Source organism: Balaenoptera ricei, chromosome 9 (genome assembly GCF_028023285.1).
Source record: "Balaenoptera ricei isolate mBalRic1 chromosome 9, mBalRic1.hap2, whole genome shotgun sequence".
Taxonomy (NCBI): Eukaryota; Metazoa; Chordata; class Mammalia; order Artiodactyla; family Balaenopteridae; genus Balaenoptera; species Balaenoptera ricei.
Window position 1 is genome coordinate 111615570 of NC_082647.1, and position 14913 is coordinate 111630482.

The 14913-nt window shown below is 50.0% G+C and overlaps 1 protein-coding gene across 8 annotated transcripts in view; it reads left to right on the forward strand.

The window, feature by feature from the left end:
- The first annotated feature begins 564 nt into the window (after nt 1-564).
- Nucleotides 565-14913, forward strand: part of COBL (cordon-bleu WH2 repeat protein) — a 272457-nt gene continuing 258108 nt past the window's right edge. For 3 of the 8 annotated variants that reach the window (XM_059934334.1, XM_059934336.1, XM_059934340.1), the window contains exon 1: nt 566-750. In XM_059934334.1, coding sequence (XP_059790317.1) covers nt 629-750 — 122 coding nt within the window. In that variant the 5' untranslated portion in view covers nt 566-628. Of the gene's footprint in view, nt 751-988; nt 1243-14913 lie in introns of those variants that run through there. The other 5 variants (XM_059934332.1, XM_059934333.1, XM_059934339.1 and 2 more) reach the window with 4 other exon arrangements.

The following is a 14913-nucleotide window of genomic DNA, read 5'->3' on the forward strand; positions in this document are numbered from 1 at the left end:
AGCACTTAAGGCCTTTCAGGTCCGGGCAAGAACTTAACATTCTGTGTCTAGACCGCCCCCCCCCCCAACGCCCCCGCTTCGTTAATAGGAAAGCTGGAGGGTAGAGGGAGGACGGCTCAGGCTGGCCTCGGGATTCCTCATCCAAGTTTAAGATCCGAAGGCGCACCTCCTCCGACACCGATCCCTGCAGGCTCACTTACTCGCCTTTTAGTCTAGTCGTTGGAACCACAGCAAAGAGTCATTTCTGTTAGACTTTCGCACTAGCCCAGATCCCTTTTGTGGCTTTGGGGTGGGTTAGGAGGCGTGTGGGGTGAAGCTCGCCATATCGGGGGCCTCTGGCTGGCTTGCTCTGGGCCCCCCGCGGGCTACCTCTGCTGGCATTTCTGCCCGCGGCCAGCACTCGGACCCACCGCGGGGCAGCGCGACCGCGGCGCCTCGAGAACAACTAGGCAAAGTCGAGCGCGCGTCCACCCGAGCTCCGGGAGCACCTCTGGGCCGGCTCCAGCGCCCGCAGCTTCCGGCTCCGGACGCCGGGGCGGGGCCCGAATCTGCATTTCTAGCCGGCTCCCAGATGCTGCAGGTCAGGCACCCACTTTGAGACCCACCGCACCAGAGCTCCGTTGCCCGGATGGAGGTTCTTTCGGGTTCCAGGGCAGCGAGCCTGGCACCGCTCACTCACTCTTCGATCGCCAACCTCAGTCCTCCCGCCGGTCCGCCCACCTCGCCCTCGCCGGGCCCCGCCGCTGCCAGGTGCTTCCCCCCCGCAGCTCCTCCCCGCCGCGGCGCGGCGCGCTCCCGGGGCCCGGAGGTCCGGGGGAAGCGGGCGGCGGCGCGGCGGCGGGCCGGGAATCGCCCCCGGGCGCCGGTGCCGCCGGGCCTGTGTCCCGGACGCGCGCCGCGGGCCGGGTCCGCCGCTCGGGAGGCGCGCGGCGGCGGCGGGGGCGGCGCTCCCGGGGGCGCGGCGCACCTTACTCCCGGCGCCCCCGCCCCGCGCCGGCCCCTCCCCGCGCGGCCCGCGCTCCCGCCCGCGCGGGTCGGTTCCAGCCCCTTCCGTCGTCCCGGCCCCGCCGCTGTCCTCCGCCGGCCCGCGAGGGAGGACGATGGGTCAGCGCGGAAAAAGTGGATGAGGGCGGCGGCGGCGGCTGCGAGCGCCTGACTCGCGGGGCCCAAGCGCCGCCCGCGCCCCCCGCCCGCCGGCTCCATGGACGCGCCGCGCGCCTCGGCGGCCAAGCCCCCGACCGGGTAAGCGGCTCCGGGCTCCGCTCGGCTCGGACGCCCGCGCCCGCACGGCGCGCACTCGGGGCGGGGGCGCCCCTCTCCGGCCCGCGGGCCCGCGCCCCGCGAGGGAAGGGGGTTGTGTACTTTGTGCTCCCGGGTCGTTGCCCGGGTAACAGTGTCAGGCTGAGGCCCGGGCGCTTTTCGCGTGGGTGCGTTTGTGGGCGCGCTCCCTTTGGGGGCTCCCCGCGGGCAGAGCCCCACCGAGCCCCGAGCCTTCCTCTGCCACCCACGAGGGCTCCCCGGGGGCGGGGGGGTGGGAAGGCGGTGGAGCCTCGGCCCCGGCCCCCAGCCCTATCGCTGACTTGCCCGGTGCCCGCCTGCGTTCCAGTCTGGTCACCCTGCACCTGGCACGGCACCCCGCCCCACCGTATGCTCTACCTTCCCCCCAAAAGGAAGGGGAACAGGTTCCGGGCTCCCGGAGGCGCCTGGGTGCGGCGGTCTCGGGAGGGCTGTGTAGAGGGCACTGCCCTGGAGGTTCTCCTGACCGCTGCTCCCCCGCCCCGGCTGGCTTTTCGGGGCTCCCCTGCACAGGGCACAGGCGGGGCGGACCGGGCCCGCGTCAGGGACCCCAGCATCGGAGTATAGTCGGGGCTCCCATCCCGGCTGGCGTGGTCGTGCCCCTGCCCAAACCTTCGCGGGGTCTGTTTTCCATGCCCACACCTCGCGTGTGTGGATTGCATGTCACGTTCATATTTTACTCGCAGAAAGAGTAACTTCCCTAATACGAGAAAAACAAGCCTGGTCTTTAACCGGATCCTGAGGCGGAATTTGAACCTTGCACGACCCCACGGGGCCTGGTGGCCGCTGCGCTGCGACGTCGCGCGCTCTGCTTGCGGCTGCCTTGCGTCTCCGCGGGGCGCACCCAGGACCTGCGAACTGTCTTACGGGCCTGGAGCAAATGTGTGATGAGTCCTGCAAATGGAATGAGTGCCTGGGGTGGGCCCTGCACCTGCTTACCGAAGGGGCCCACGTTCCCCTCTAGCAACTGGTCTCCAGCGAGGCAGCTTTGGGGACAACTAATCTCATTTCTTTGCAGTGTATCCCACTGACTCATCCTGCCCGCGTGTGCCCATAGGCCGCGGTGCTGCCCAAGTGCGCAAAAGGTTTTCAAAAACTGGCTTTTTTTTTTTAACTCTCCCTTTAATGCCAGGAAAAAGTGAGCCAGGTTAGCAAATCAAATAATCCTGAGGCTGAGGAATGTTAAAAAGAACTTTTTTTTTTTTTGCAGGGCGCTTAGTGGTTATGTAATTACGTTTGAATAAACAAATCTCCCGCAAAGAAAATACACGTGGGAAATCCTTTTTCATGGTAGTGGTCATTGCAAAATGACTTAGAGAAATGTGAAACAGAATTGCCTCTAAATCTGCCGTCTTCGGAGCTTATTTAATGAGCCTGTTTAAGGAGACGGAATCGTTTTTTGGCAAAACTACCTTATAAATATATTTGAAGGAGAGAACGTTTAAGAGGCCAGCGAAACGGTATCCAAAAACTATCTGTGAGATCCTTTAAAGGAATCTGATCGTAGAAGTGAAACGGGGAGCCCTAAGAATGGGGCCCTCTTTCCAGGCTGGTACTGTGTAAGTAAGAGGGCAGTCACCCTGGGTCTGGTTCACAGTGCTTTGCAGAGCTCTGGTTGGCCTTCGCATCCAAGTTCCCCAGGGAGACTAAGGACTTTTGCTGTGGATATGGTAACAAAACTGAGATTGTTATTATTTGTTTTTTGGTTTTTTAAAAAAATTATTTTATTTATTTATTTTTGGCTGTGTTGGGTCTTCGTTTCTGTGTGAGGGCTTTCTCTAGTTGCAGTGAGCGGGGGCTACTCTTCATCGCGGTGCACGGGCCTCTCACTGTCGTGGCCTCTCTTGCAGCGGAGCACAAGCTCCAGACGCGCAGGCTCAGTAGTTCTGGCTCACGGGCCCAGTTGCTCCGTGGCATGTGGGATCTTCCCAGACCAGGGCTCGAACCCATGTCCCCTGCATTGGCAGGCAGATTCTCAACCACTGCGTCCCCAGGGAAACCCTGAGATTGTTATTATTGATGCATTTGGTTCTGTCCCCACACTCACATCCAGAACCTCCGATCTGCTTGTTTGAACATCTTTGTCCAAGAAATGTAGACATAGTGCTTTTAAGTCTATTATTCCCAATTATTGTATCATTTGTCATTTGTTTTAGTACATTTTAGTGAAGTCAAGCAAATATCAACGTGCTTAAAATCAGAGGAAAGAAATGGTCTTGGGTATTTTTGAACGTTTTATGTGATTTAGGTGTATTGGTTGCCTACCAGAAAGGAAAGATACAGATGTGAAAATTTTGGCTTTGGTACATGATTGGTGGTAGTCAGCTTCTCTTGGTTCTTCACCGAAATTACAGTCTTGTCTCTCTGACTGGTTCCTACATTGCCTGAGAATAAGGCAGTGCTTGCCACGTACTCCGGGGAATTTGTTTTTTCTCTGATACTGCCATGATTGGTTATCCAATCCCACTTTCGGTAAGTTATCACTTCTCTGCACGATAGCAGATAACTGATGTAACGAATTTGTTGTCCTTCACTGAAACTGGCACTTTTCCTTGTAATGGGCTGGATGGGGGACAATGAATTAAGGAGATTTCACATTATAAAATACGGTGTATGACAGCCCTTCTTGAGGATTACTGAAGGGCCAGAGGACTTAGTGAATGTAAACTCACCCATCGTATGTCTGCCTAAATTATTAATGCAGAGTTATTAGTTATCTTTGTTGAGAACACAAGTATACATTTTAGTTGGATTGAAATTATAGGTTTTTACTGGTAATTTCATTAAAATCATAACTTAAGACTAACTTAAAACTGTCTGGGGAAAGTATTCTTTTAGGAAAGAAGACATATGCAAAAACTAACAGTCAGACTTGATGTGACTTTTTAGGAATTTCAGAGCTCAGTTGAGGTATGATAATTGATGGAATATTCTAGAATGCAAGTAAAGGTAAATTACCTTTGGGTGAGGTTTTAAAATATCTTTAAGTCCATTTAAGACAAAGTTTATTGGCTTACTTTTAGTTTGAGTATGTGTGAGATCTGTCCCAGTAGTTGGTGATGGACACAGGGTTACCTGTCCCACTGGACGCTATATGAATAAGAGACAGAACATTGGTGAGTTTGGTAGGATACTGGTTAATTTTTTTTTTTCTATGGCGGAAACACGTATTTCTGTAGAATAAAATAGTCTCCAGTGACATGAAATGTCTAAACAGCTGGTGCCTTTGACCACTGACTGCATTCAGACAGTGTGCTTATGTAAAAATCAGTGGAAGTTTGCTGGTCAGTCTCATCAAAAAGTGTGCTTCCTGGAGACATAGCTGGTAATCCTTTTTCTGCATAAATTCGTCTTTATTTAATCAAGTTATTAGAACAAGAAATAATTTTTAAAATATTAATTCAAGTGGGAAACTTGAGCTCCTTGAGTCCTTTCAACACCCAACTTAGCGTTCAGTATAGGAGGCCGCTACTGCCGACAGTAAACTTGGGTGGCCAACTCAGCATTTCCTACCTCACCTCTCACGAGCATACAGAGATAATAAAATATTAACAGGTGTGCCCCATAATAACAGGTTTAGGCTTCTAGGCCTTTTTTTTTTTTTTTAAGGTTTCTAGGTTTTTGGCTAATGTGTTAGAAAATGTATTTACATTCTTAAAAATGACAGTGTGTCTAATTATTGGCTGCATTAAACTTTTCCCATTTAATTTGAGCTGTATTTTTTAGATGTTATGTTGGCAGTTCATTTAAGAATGTCAAAGTTATTGTTTGATATAAGGTGGAAAGGAAGCTTAGGAATTTTACTCTTTTGTAATTATAGTTTTTCTTAAAATTTTCTTAACACGTAAGAGGAGTTGGACATTTCCCTGTTACAATAGCAAATCATCTCAGAGCGCTGTAAGTATTTCTCAGTGGTTGTATAATGAAGGTGAAGCTAATATACGATTAAATTTGGTGTAATGACGTTTGTACTGTGCTGGGTTCTCCTGACTCTGGGCACGGCAGCCTGCAGCCCCTCCTCTGTCCCTCCCTGCCTGACTTTTCTGGCGCCAGCAGAGTGGATTATTATTGGGTAGGTGCAGGCAAGTGACACCCCCACGTGCATGCAGGTCTGGGTCCAGTGGCCTCTTTAGTTTGGGACCTGGGAAGTGAAGTAATTTCTGAACACCCAAGAGTGCTTCCGTAATTATTAAGAAAACTGTGATTATAGGCTGTCTGCACACCAATGAGCAGTTTAGGTTTCTAGGCCTTTTGTGCTTTGTTATTAAATTTACATTTTTAATTGACCATCAGTTTTAAAAAGTGAGCCGAGATATTTGACACCAAAGTAATGTTTAGACTGGGGATGTGCAAGTTTAAAACATAGGAACAGTTGGTTGTGATCTGGACTTGAACTAAATAAAAACGTTCAGTGGAGAGGTAGTGTATTTAGTATGCGTTTCCTGCACCCCTTTATTCTCTCCCCATCCACATATAATTGTGGGGTCTGTGGATTGTATGTTTTGGGTAATTTTAGTTGTACATTTTTTCAGTTGCTTTATACTACAACAGAATATAGATTTGAAATCTCATGATCCATTGAAGGCTTTTATATATCTTCATCTTTGTATTTTTTCTTGATTTAGGCCATTTAATATTGATGTATGTTATTGACATAGGGATAATATGCCTTTTTACTCTTTTATGATTTTCTTTTAAGCGAATTTTGAATCTCTCCCCTGCCCCCCACCATTTTACACCTTTGCTTCCTCACTTTCACCTTGTCACTGCAGGGTTCACTGTCCAGGACCACTTGCTGGCTTTCAGCCCCTGAGTTGATGGCAGTGTCTTTTATCACTTTTCCTTCATGTTCCCATAGTTCTTTATTTTCTACCTGTCTCTTCCAGTCGTAGTATTCAGCTTTTTTTCTGACTTATATCAATACTTTATATGGTTTCATTTGCTTTTTATACACAGCTAATGACGGTCATTGTTTTCAAGACCTAATGGTGTTTATTCTAAAGTAGATTTGGCTACGTACTCTGGTGGGTCTTCGGCAGCATCTGCGTTTCCTCCTGTCCGTCTCAGGGATGGTCCCCCGCTTCAGAAACGAGGACGCTCACTTCCCCGGCTGGGGGCACACTGCAGCCTTGAGGGTTTTCACAGGCTTCCATTTGTCCCCTAATTAGGTGCTGAGCTATTGCTTGCCAGGACCGTGTCTTCTACAGGTCAAGTTCAATTAGAATAATTTCCACAGCCAAAAACATTTCTATTTAAAAATTAAAGGAAAAGCTTTTCAAGCGACGGCTAAGATGTATTTTATTGAGGTACATTTGATGAGACGGACCACAAACACTTTCTCACAAACCCTGTTGTAGAGCCAATCCCCACCTCTGCCAAACCAAATGTTACCTTTTTAAGAGACACTGATTGCTTTAGAAAGATCATTGAAGTCCTTATCCTTTTTGGAAAAAACGGACACAAATTCCCAAAGATGAGCCAGATAGACCAGGAGGCCCGGTTCGTTGCTCTCCCCCTTCCTTCTCGCTGTGTTGTCCAAGATCTCAGATGAGGACCCGTTGTCTCGGGGACACTCTCCGCTCCCTCCAGGCGAGGGCAAGCAGGCTGTCTTTCTCCCTGGACACACGTGGACACACGTGGACGTGCTCTCACCCAACTGGGCCAGACCTGTGTCCCCCTAATCTAGAATGCCTTGTGCTTGGTCATTAATCCTGTTTCACTTTCTCCTATCAAAGGCAGACAGGCAGGCTTGGTGGAAGGAAAACGGGCTCAGGAAGAAGAAGACTTGGGTCCCGGTGTCAGTTGTGCGGGATTAAACTGACCTTCTGAGCCGAGCCTGCTGGCCTGTCCTGGGGGGGCTCCTGCCTGTTTCCCAGCCCAGGGCGGCCCCACGAAACTCTGTGAGGGTAAGGGTGCTCTGTATCTGTGTCCAGTCCAGGAGCCCCTGAGCACTTGGGATGTGCAGCTGAATTTTGCACTTTCTTCAATTTTCATTCATTTACATGTCAACAGCCAGGTGTGGCCGGTGGCGCCCTAGAGGGCATGCAGTTCGGTCTCTTCTTTCTTCCCTGCCCCCTTATCCTTCCTGAACCAGACTGTGCCCTGCTTTCTCAGACTTTCTCTCTCCCCGTGGCCCGTGGGCTTTTCTTCTCCTTTCCTAGGTGGTTCCTGCTCCCTCACCCAGCTGCAGCTGGGGGCTCCATCGAAGGCCTTCGAGACCCCTCCTCCAGTCTTGGATGAGAGCCCTGACCTTCGCCTCTTGTGGCGGTGGTGATTCCCCTGTTGGAAACCCTCATGTGGGTTTCCATTTACTTGTTTCTGACCCTCTGACTTACGGGCTCCTGGGGGGCAGGGATGCTACCTGGTGATAAATTGTGTCATAACTTCGTGGCACAGGACACGATGCACAGCTGCAGTTCTGTAGATGAGCCCTGCTTCCCCGTGATTGGTGGAGGGTATTGGATAAGATGAGCTCAAGACTCATATGACATCTAAAATCATAGGATCAGAAGTGTTCCCAGAAATGATAGACCCTTCTTTTGTAAAAACTGACTTTTTAAAAACCGGCGGCTTCATCTTGCTTTTGCCAGACTATAGGACAACAGAAAGATCAGTTGTTACTACACCATTCAGCCCGATCCACTCCGACTGGCCTTGCCAGCTGTGCCATCCTGCCTTTGCAGACTTGGGATGTGTTGGACGTCTGATTTTGTGGAACTAGAGTGACAGTATTAGACGATGCAAAGTGATGGTGGCTGAGAGAGGAGATGGAAGTCTGTGGAAGTCCTGCTGTGGTCTGAATGTCTGTGTCCCTCCCAGATTAACATGTTGAATTCCTAACCTCCAAGGTGGTGATATTAGGAGGTGGGCCTCTGGGGTGGGGCCCTCATCATTGGGATTAGGATTAGCGCCCTTACAAAGGACACCCTGAGCGCTCCCTTGGCCCTTACACTGTGCGGAGGTACAGTGAGAAGTCTGCGGCCCGGGATAGGGCCCCCCCGGACCACGCCAGCACCCCGGCTTTGGCCTTCCGTCCTCCAGAGCTGCGAGCAATACATGACTGTTGCTTGGAAGCCACCGGTCTGTGGTGTTTCGTCATAGCCGCCCGAACAGGCTGAGCCAGGATGCCAAGTCACAGGGGACCTGCTTCTCCCTGTCTGGGGGCTCTGCCGGGGCCCGTGGACAGACTCCATCTGCTCCAACCCAGCCTGAGGTGGGGGGAGGAAGGGGACATGCCCTTTACTTTGAGTTGCCCTTTCCCTTTGCTCATGTCTGTTGACCCAGTCTTTGCCTTTATCGTTGTAAACTTTACATGATATAGCATTTACCATTGGTACAGCTCCGTGGCATTAAGTCCATTCACGTTGTTGTGCAGGCGTCACCACCTCCAGCTCCACGATTTTTTTTCTGCCGGAACCGAAACTCTGTATCCATTAAACACTCACTCCCCATCCCCTTCCCCCAGCTCCTGGCGCCCACCATCCTACTTTCTGTCTCCATGGATTTGACTCCTCTAGGGACCTCATATAGGTGGACTCATACAGTATTTCTCTTTCTGTAACTGGCTTGTGTAACCTAGCATAATGTCCTCAAGGTTCATCCATGTGGTAGCAGGTGTCGGAATTTCCTTCCTTTTTAAGGCTGAAAGTGTACTCACAGCACTTGTCAGTGGACACTTTGGCCTCCACCACCGGCTGCTGTGAATGATGTTCCTCTGGACGTGAGACTGCAGATACCCGTCTCTGCTTTGACTCCCTCCCCCGTATCCTCCCAGGAGTGGGATTGCTGGACTGTAGGCAGTTCTGTGTTTAACTTTTTGGGAATCGCCGTCCTGCTTTACACAACAGCTGCGCCGTGTGGCATTCCCACCAGCGGTGCCCAAGAGCTCCTGTTTCCAGCATGCTCTCCGCTGGCTTCGTCCTCATCACCTGGTCCTTTACAGTCTTGGAGGAAGAGGGGACGGGACCAGGGAGCTTCCCGGCATCGTTGCTAGTGTGCTCGAGTCTCTGACTCTCTGTGGGGGCTGGGAGGAGCTCAGGTGAAAGTGGGCAGACCAGGCAGGTGTCCTTGCTCCTCCTCCTCCTCCTCCAGGGTCCTGGGGGACCCCCAGTTTCTTCAGACTGGGGGCCCCCGGCAGCTCCTGGGCCTCTGCTGGAAACATGGCCTTAGTTTGCTCTCAGCCTCACTCACAGCCGTGGTGCAGGGCTTCCTCCACAGTGTGGCTATGGGTCTGTGACAGCACCTGCTGGGCAGCTGGCATCTCCGGACGGCAGTGACACCCTCCCAGGCCATCCAGGAGAGCCCCGTGCACCAGCCTGGCCCTGACCCCACGGCTTCATTTGGAACAGATCAGGGCACCAACAGTTTGCTTTTTACGATGTCTCTGTTCCTGTTACGGGTGCCCTGCCCATTCTGTCTTGTTCAGAATGGGCACCGGCCTGAAAAGGGCGGGGGGGGGAGAGGGAGGAAGATTTCCAAGCCTGGGCCCCCGGGGTGGCCGCCACAGGAGAATCAGGGTTCCCGCCTGGGAAGTTGGGTGGGTTAGGAAAGGGATGGCAGAAAGGATGAGGAGCCCCTGCAAAGCATTTGTCTCAGCATCTATTCTCCATTCAGCCTTCAGCTCAGGGAGTGGACCAGATGTGTTGACCCTCCAGTTACGTGGGAGTGGCTTGAATGATTAAATGCTTAGGTAGCAAACTGAGTTAGGAGACTTGGGAAAATGGGCTGTGAACGCGAGTGCGTGTGCATGCGCGTGTGTGTGTGCAGGTGGCGGTGACGTGATGTTTAAGCTCACTCCCAGCAATGGGCAAAGCAGCAGACTCCCAAATCAGATTCTGGCAGTTTTTGCAAACCTGATGTTTAGGGAGTTGAATTTAAAAATAGCTCAGGTGGGAGTGATAATACAGCAAAAGTGTAGACTTGTGTTCCCGTGGCTAATTCCTGAGACTTAAAACATATTGATAGTTGTGTTGGCTGGAGCCCTATTAATTAAGAGCAAAATCCACTAATGTTCAATAAACAAGCCATTAGGTTGGAAAGAGACTGATTCCCCGTGGCCAGAATCTAGACATTTGCCACTGAGAGTAGCTCCCTGCCAGAATTCGCCACCCGTCTGCCCGCCCGTCTGTCTTGCTGCCTATAATTATCACATGGAGTTGGCTTGAAAACTTTCTCCCTCTGATGCTGTGTCTGAACCCCTTCTTACATCCCAGTGGTTAAGAGTGTCTGGACAGCATCACACACAGGAGGCGTGGTCTGCATACCTGTCAGCGGATTTAAAAGGTGGTGGTTGCCGAGGGGGAGGGGGAGGGGGAGGGGGGAGGGATGGATTGGGAGTTTGGGATTAGCAGATACAAACGATTATATATAGGATGGATAAACAACAAGGTCCTATTGTAGAGCACAGGGAACTGTATTCAATATCCCGTGATAAACCATAATGGAAAAGAATATGAAAAAGAATGCATATACATATATATGTATAACTGAGTCACTTTGCTGTACAGCAGAAATTAACACAACATTGAAAATCAACTATACTTCAATTAAAAAAAAAAAAGCTTTTAAAAAGAGGTGTTCCTGGGGGTCACGAAGCTGAGTGTCTTTCATGCCCTACCCGTCCTACAGCACTCCCCCTGCCCTCCCCCACCACTTCTCAGGTGCCGTTGCCTAGTTTCCATGCAGTGATCCACAGATGAAGAGTGTCCCGAATGAGGTTAGGGGGGGAGTTTTACCACATTCAGAAAAGTAATGAAAACTAGTTTGGGAACGAGATGAATTTAAATTGAAAAAGATTTCAGTGTAAAGTATTTCCTTGTTATTCGTCAATTCTTTTTTCACTGACCATCATGTTTCACGTTTATGGAATGCTGCCTTTGGGGTTGGACATTTTTCTCAAAGGAGGAAGCAGAAATGCTTTTCGCGAGGACCTGCCTCATTTCAGCCTTGTAGTCATCTGTGATACGCATGTTTTCCAGCTGACGGGACGGGCGTCACCAGCCCCGCCCCAGGAGGTTGGAACCCCATCGGTGCTCCAAAGTTGGTGGATGTAATTCTGTCTACAGCTTATGGGTGGGATTGTCACATGGCTGAAGACGCCAGGCTGGTGTCCTGCTCCTCACCCTGAGGTCACCCACCACACAGAGTAGAAGCCTGGGACATAGTTTCCAAAGTCCCATTGGCTAAAGCCACCATCTGGTTTCTGCAGGTGATGTCCCTGAGCTGTTTCCGAACCACCTGCGTTTCTCAAGGGCATTTTTCCGAAGAAACAGTCCCCTTGTCAGCATCCAAGTGGCTTTTGCTTGTGTGGGGGACCCATGATGTTACCCACCTGATGGTAGCGGTGTTGATAGGTCTCCAGATGTGCAACCCTGAGTCGCCCGGGTGGGGTGTTGTTTTGGGAGAGGTAAGTGGGGTGGGATCCCAGCTCTTGTGGAGCACAGACAATGTGCTTGTGAATTGACGTGACGCCTCGAATGCAGACTTCTCCCCCAGCAAGACATTCTGCCGATCCTGGCTTAGGAATTAATAGACGTTTCAGCCCCTCCCTTGGCCCAGGATGTTGACCCAGTTCACTGCGTCTTGTGCCTGTAGGTTTCGGGAAAACGCAGGGCTCTGCTCTGCCCCACAGACGGGCTGCCCTCCAAGTAGAAGCTACGCAGACCCAGACTCACAGGGCTGGGGGTGTGATTTGTTGTGGGCGGCCTTGGCCGGACCGTGGGTCATGCCATGAGTGTCACAGTAAGCCGGGAAGCCTTCACCGCCCACCTCCTGCAGGTGGGTGGGCGTCAGAGATGGGGGCTCCTGGGGTGAATGTCCCCCGTCTCTGGCCTCCCAGCACGGAGGAGCTACGAGGCAGGATATCCGGGGTGGTCCTCAGGGCGGCACTGATGATGCTCTGTCCTGCAGCTGAGGCCAAGGGGGCCTCATAGGTGGAAAGGATCGCCATCGTCATCGGGTGGAATTGATTGAGCGCCCACCTGGGGGCACCTTAGTGTCGTGAAGGTCCCTGTACAGGTGCTCTTAGCCCCCCAGGGTCTGTGCCAGCCCATCATTCCTTTTTTTTCTTTTTAAGCTTGTTTTTAGTCACACTCACAAAAATAACTTATCCTGCTTTATGAAGCTTTACTTAACCTGTGTGGAATCCTTTCCATCTGTCAGTTATAGCTGATAAATTACACATCCGAAGTTGGAAGAATATGTCCTTTCTCTCTTTATTTTCACTGTTGGTCTGTGGAAAACATTGCTTTTTAGACAAGGCATCTGAATGGCAACCCCAGGGGGAAATTATATGTTTGGAATGTTTTCTTGCTGTTTACTTCTCATTTTCTGAGTTGAAAATGATAGGTATTTGTATGTCAGCATTTAGACTTTACCTGGCGAGGTTAATGGGAAGTAATGGATGACTTGTTTTTAAACTGGGCTGGTTTTAATAATACACTCGTGTGCGGGAGGGGTGCACACTTCATTCTCATAACATTTTTATGTAAGTAGGGAGTTGTTTTTTTTTTTCTAACTGAAGTATAGTTGATTTACAATGTTGTCTTAGTTTCAGGTATACAGCAAAGTGATCCAGTTATACATATACATATTTTTTTCAGATTCTTTTCCCTTATAGGTTATTATAAAATATTGAGTAGAGTTCCATGTGCTATCCAGTGGGTCCTTGTTGTTTCCGTATTTTACGTATAATAGTGTGTGTATGTTAATCCCATACTCCTAATTTGTCCTTCCCCACCACTTCCCCTTTGGTAACCGTAAGTTTGTTTTCTATGTCTGTGGGTCTCTTTTTGTTTTGCAAATAAGTTCATTTGCATCTTGTTTTTTTTTTTTTTTAGGTTCCACATATAAACGATATGACATTTGTCTTTGTCTGACTTAGTTCACTTAGCATGATAATCTCTAGGTCCATCCATGTTGTTGCAAATGGCATTATTTCATTCTTTTTTATGGCTGAGTAATATTCCACTGTGTATATGTACCACATCTTCTTTATCCATTCCTCTGTTGATGGACATTTAGGTTGCTTCCATGTCCTGGCTATTGTAAATAGAGCTGCAGTGAACACTGAGGTGCATGTATCTTTTCGAATGAGAGTTTTCTCCGGATACGTGTCCTGGAGTGGGATTGCTGGATCATATGGTAGCTCTATTTTTAATTTTTTAAGGAATCTCCAGACTGTTTTCCATAGTGGCTGCACCAATTTACATTCCCACCAACAGTGCAGGAGGGTTCCCTTTTTTTCCACGCCCTCTCCAGCATTTATTATATGTAGACTAGGTAGGGAGTGTTTTTATAATGCTAAATAGGCATTGGCATTGAAACATGTTTTCATTTATTTGCTACGTGCAGAAGTGGTATATCATTGGGAGAAAAAGCTTTGCACCAGGTTTCACTTATGTCCCTTTTCTTTTGTCAGCGTGTGGTAGTGACCACCTATTGCTCTGCAGGAGGTCCTGATGTTGCAGGCTGGGGATGTTGAGGGAGGAGCAAGTGGTTGGCTGCTGTCTGGTCACCTCCTTGATGAGGGTGTGGATGTAAAGAATGGCAGATGGGACAACAAGGTCTTCCAATGCACCCTCTTGGTGCCACTTGGACCTGGGCGCCCCTTCGTCCTTGGTCTTGTCTTGACTGATATGGAGATGGTGGAGCAGCTTGTGATTGGATTGGGGTCTCCTGACTGTCGGTCCAGTGAAGGATTTTGGAGGAGATCTTTGCTCCAAACCTAAGCTGTGTCCAACACCATTGCACGACATCCTTTACCCATTAAAGAGAATATAAAGTAAATAATCTAGGTTCAGCATGGACACAGTCAGCGATGTCTCACATGTGTTTGATCAGCTGCTCTGTAGACTCCTCTCTGCGAAATAGCACCATAGGATGATTTCCTGAAAAACATGTGTTTGGAAATGAGGTAAAATACCGAGCAAGTCTGTAGATCCACTGGGGAAAGTGTCGGGAAAGGAAGACACTTTGCTGATCCAAACGGAAAACCCCAGAGGATTTACACATTCCCCGGTAGAGTCAGATCCGTAGACAATCTAAATTTTGATAAGTCTGTCTATGTTTGTCACAGGAAACATCTCAGAGCTTAGTCAACTGCCACTCCAAGCTCATTAACTTGAGATAAATAGGTGTTCAACAATATTTGTTGTTTTGACAAACTTCCTCTTGACTCTATTTTTTTGCTACAGGAAAGTAATGGTAATTGGGAGGTCAAACCAGCCTCTGTCTGCTGCTCCTCCAGCCCGGGGTCGGGGGGATGCCCCCCACCACCTCCCACTGCCCACTGGGCCCTCGCTGTGTACACAAAAGCAGATGTGTACCTTGACCTCCCTGTTGGATTTGGATGACGGGCTTTCCAGCCCACGTTCAGCCTCATCTCCTGTCTCCAGATTCTATAAAAGGGCATAAAAAGTTTTTGCATCTCTGCTTCCTGCAAGTGAACGTAAAAGCCTAAACCTGAAATTATGGTCCATTGTGTTAACTTTGTAATGAGGCTTGGGAAAACCTCCACTTATGACTGTAGTTTCAAACGCTCTCGTTTGTGAAGTACAGGGTTGTATCACAGCAGTGGAAACAATAGCTTATTTCGAAGAATGCAGCCTCTGAGTGGTG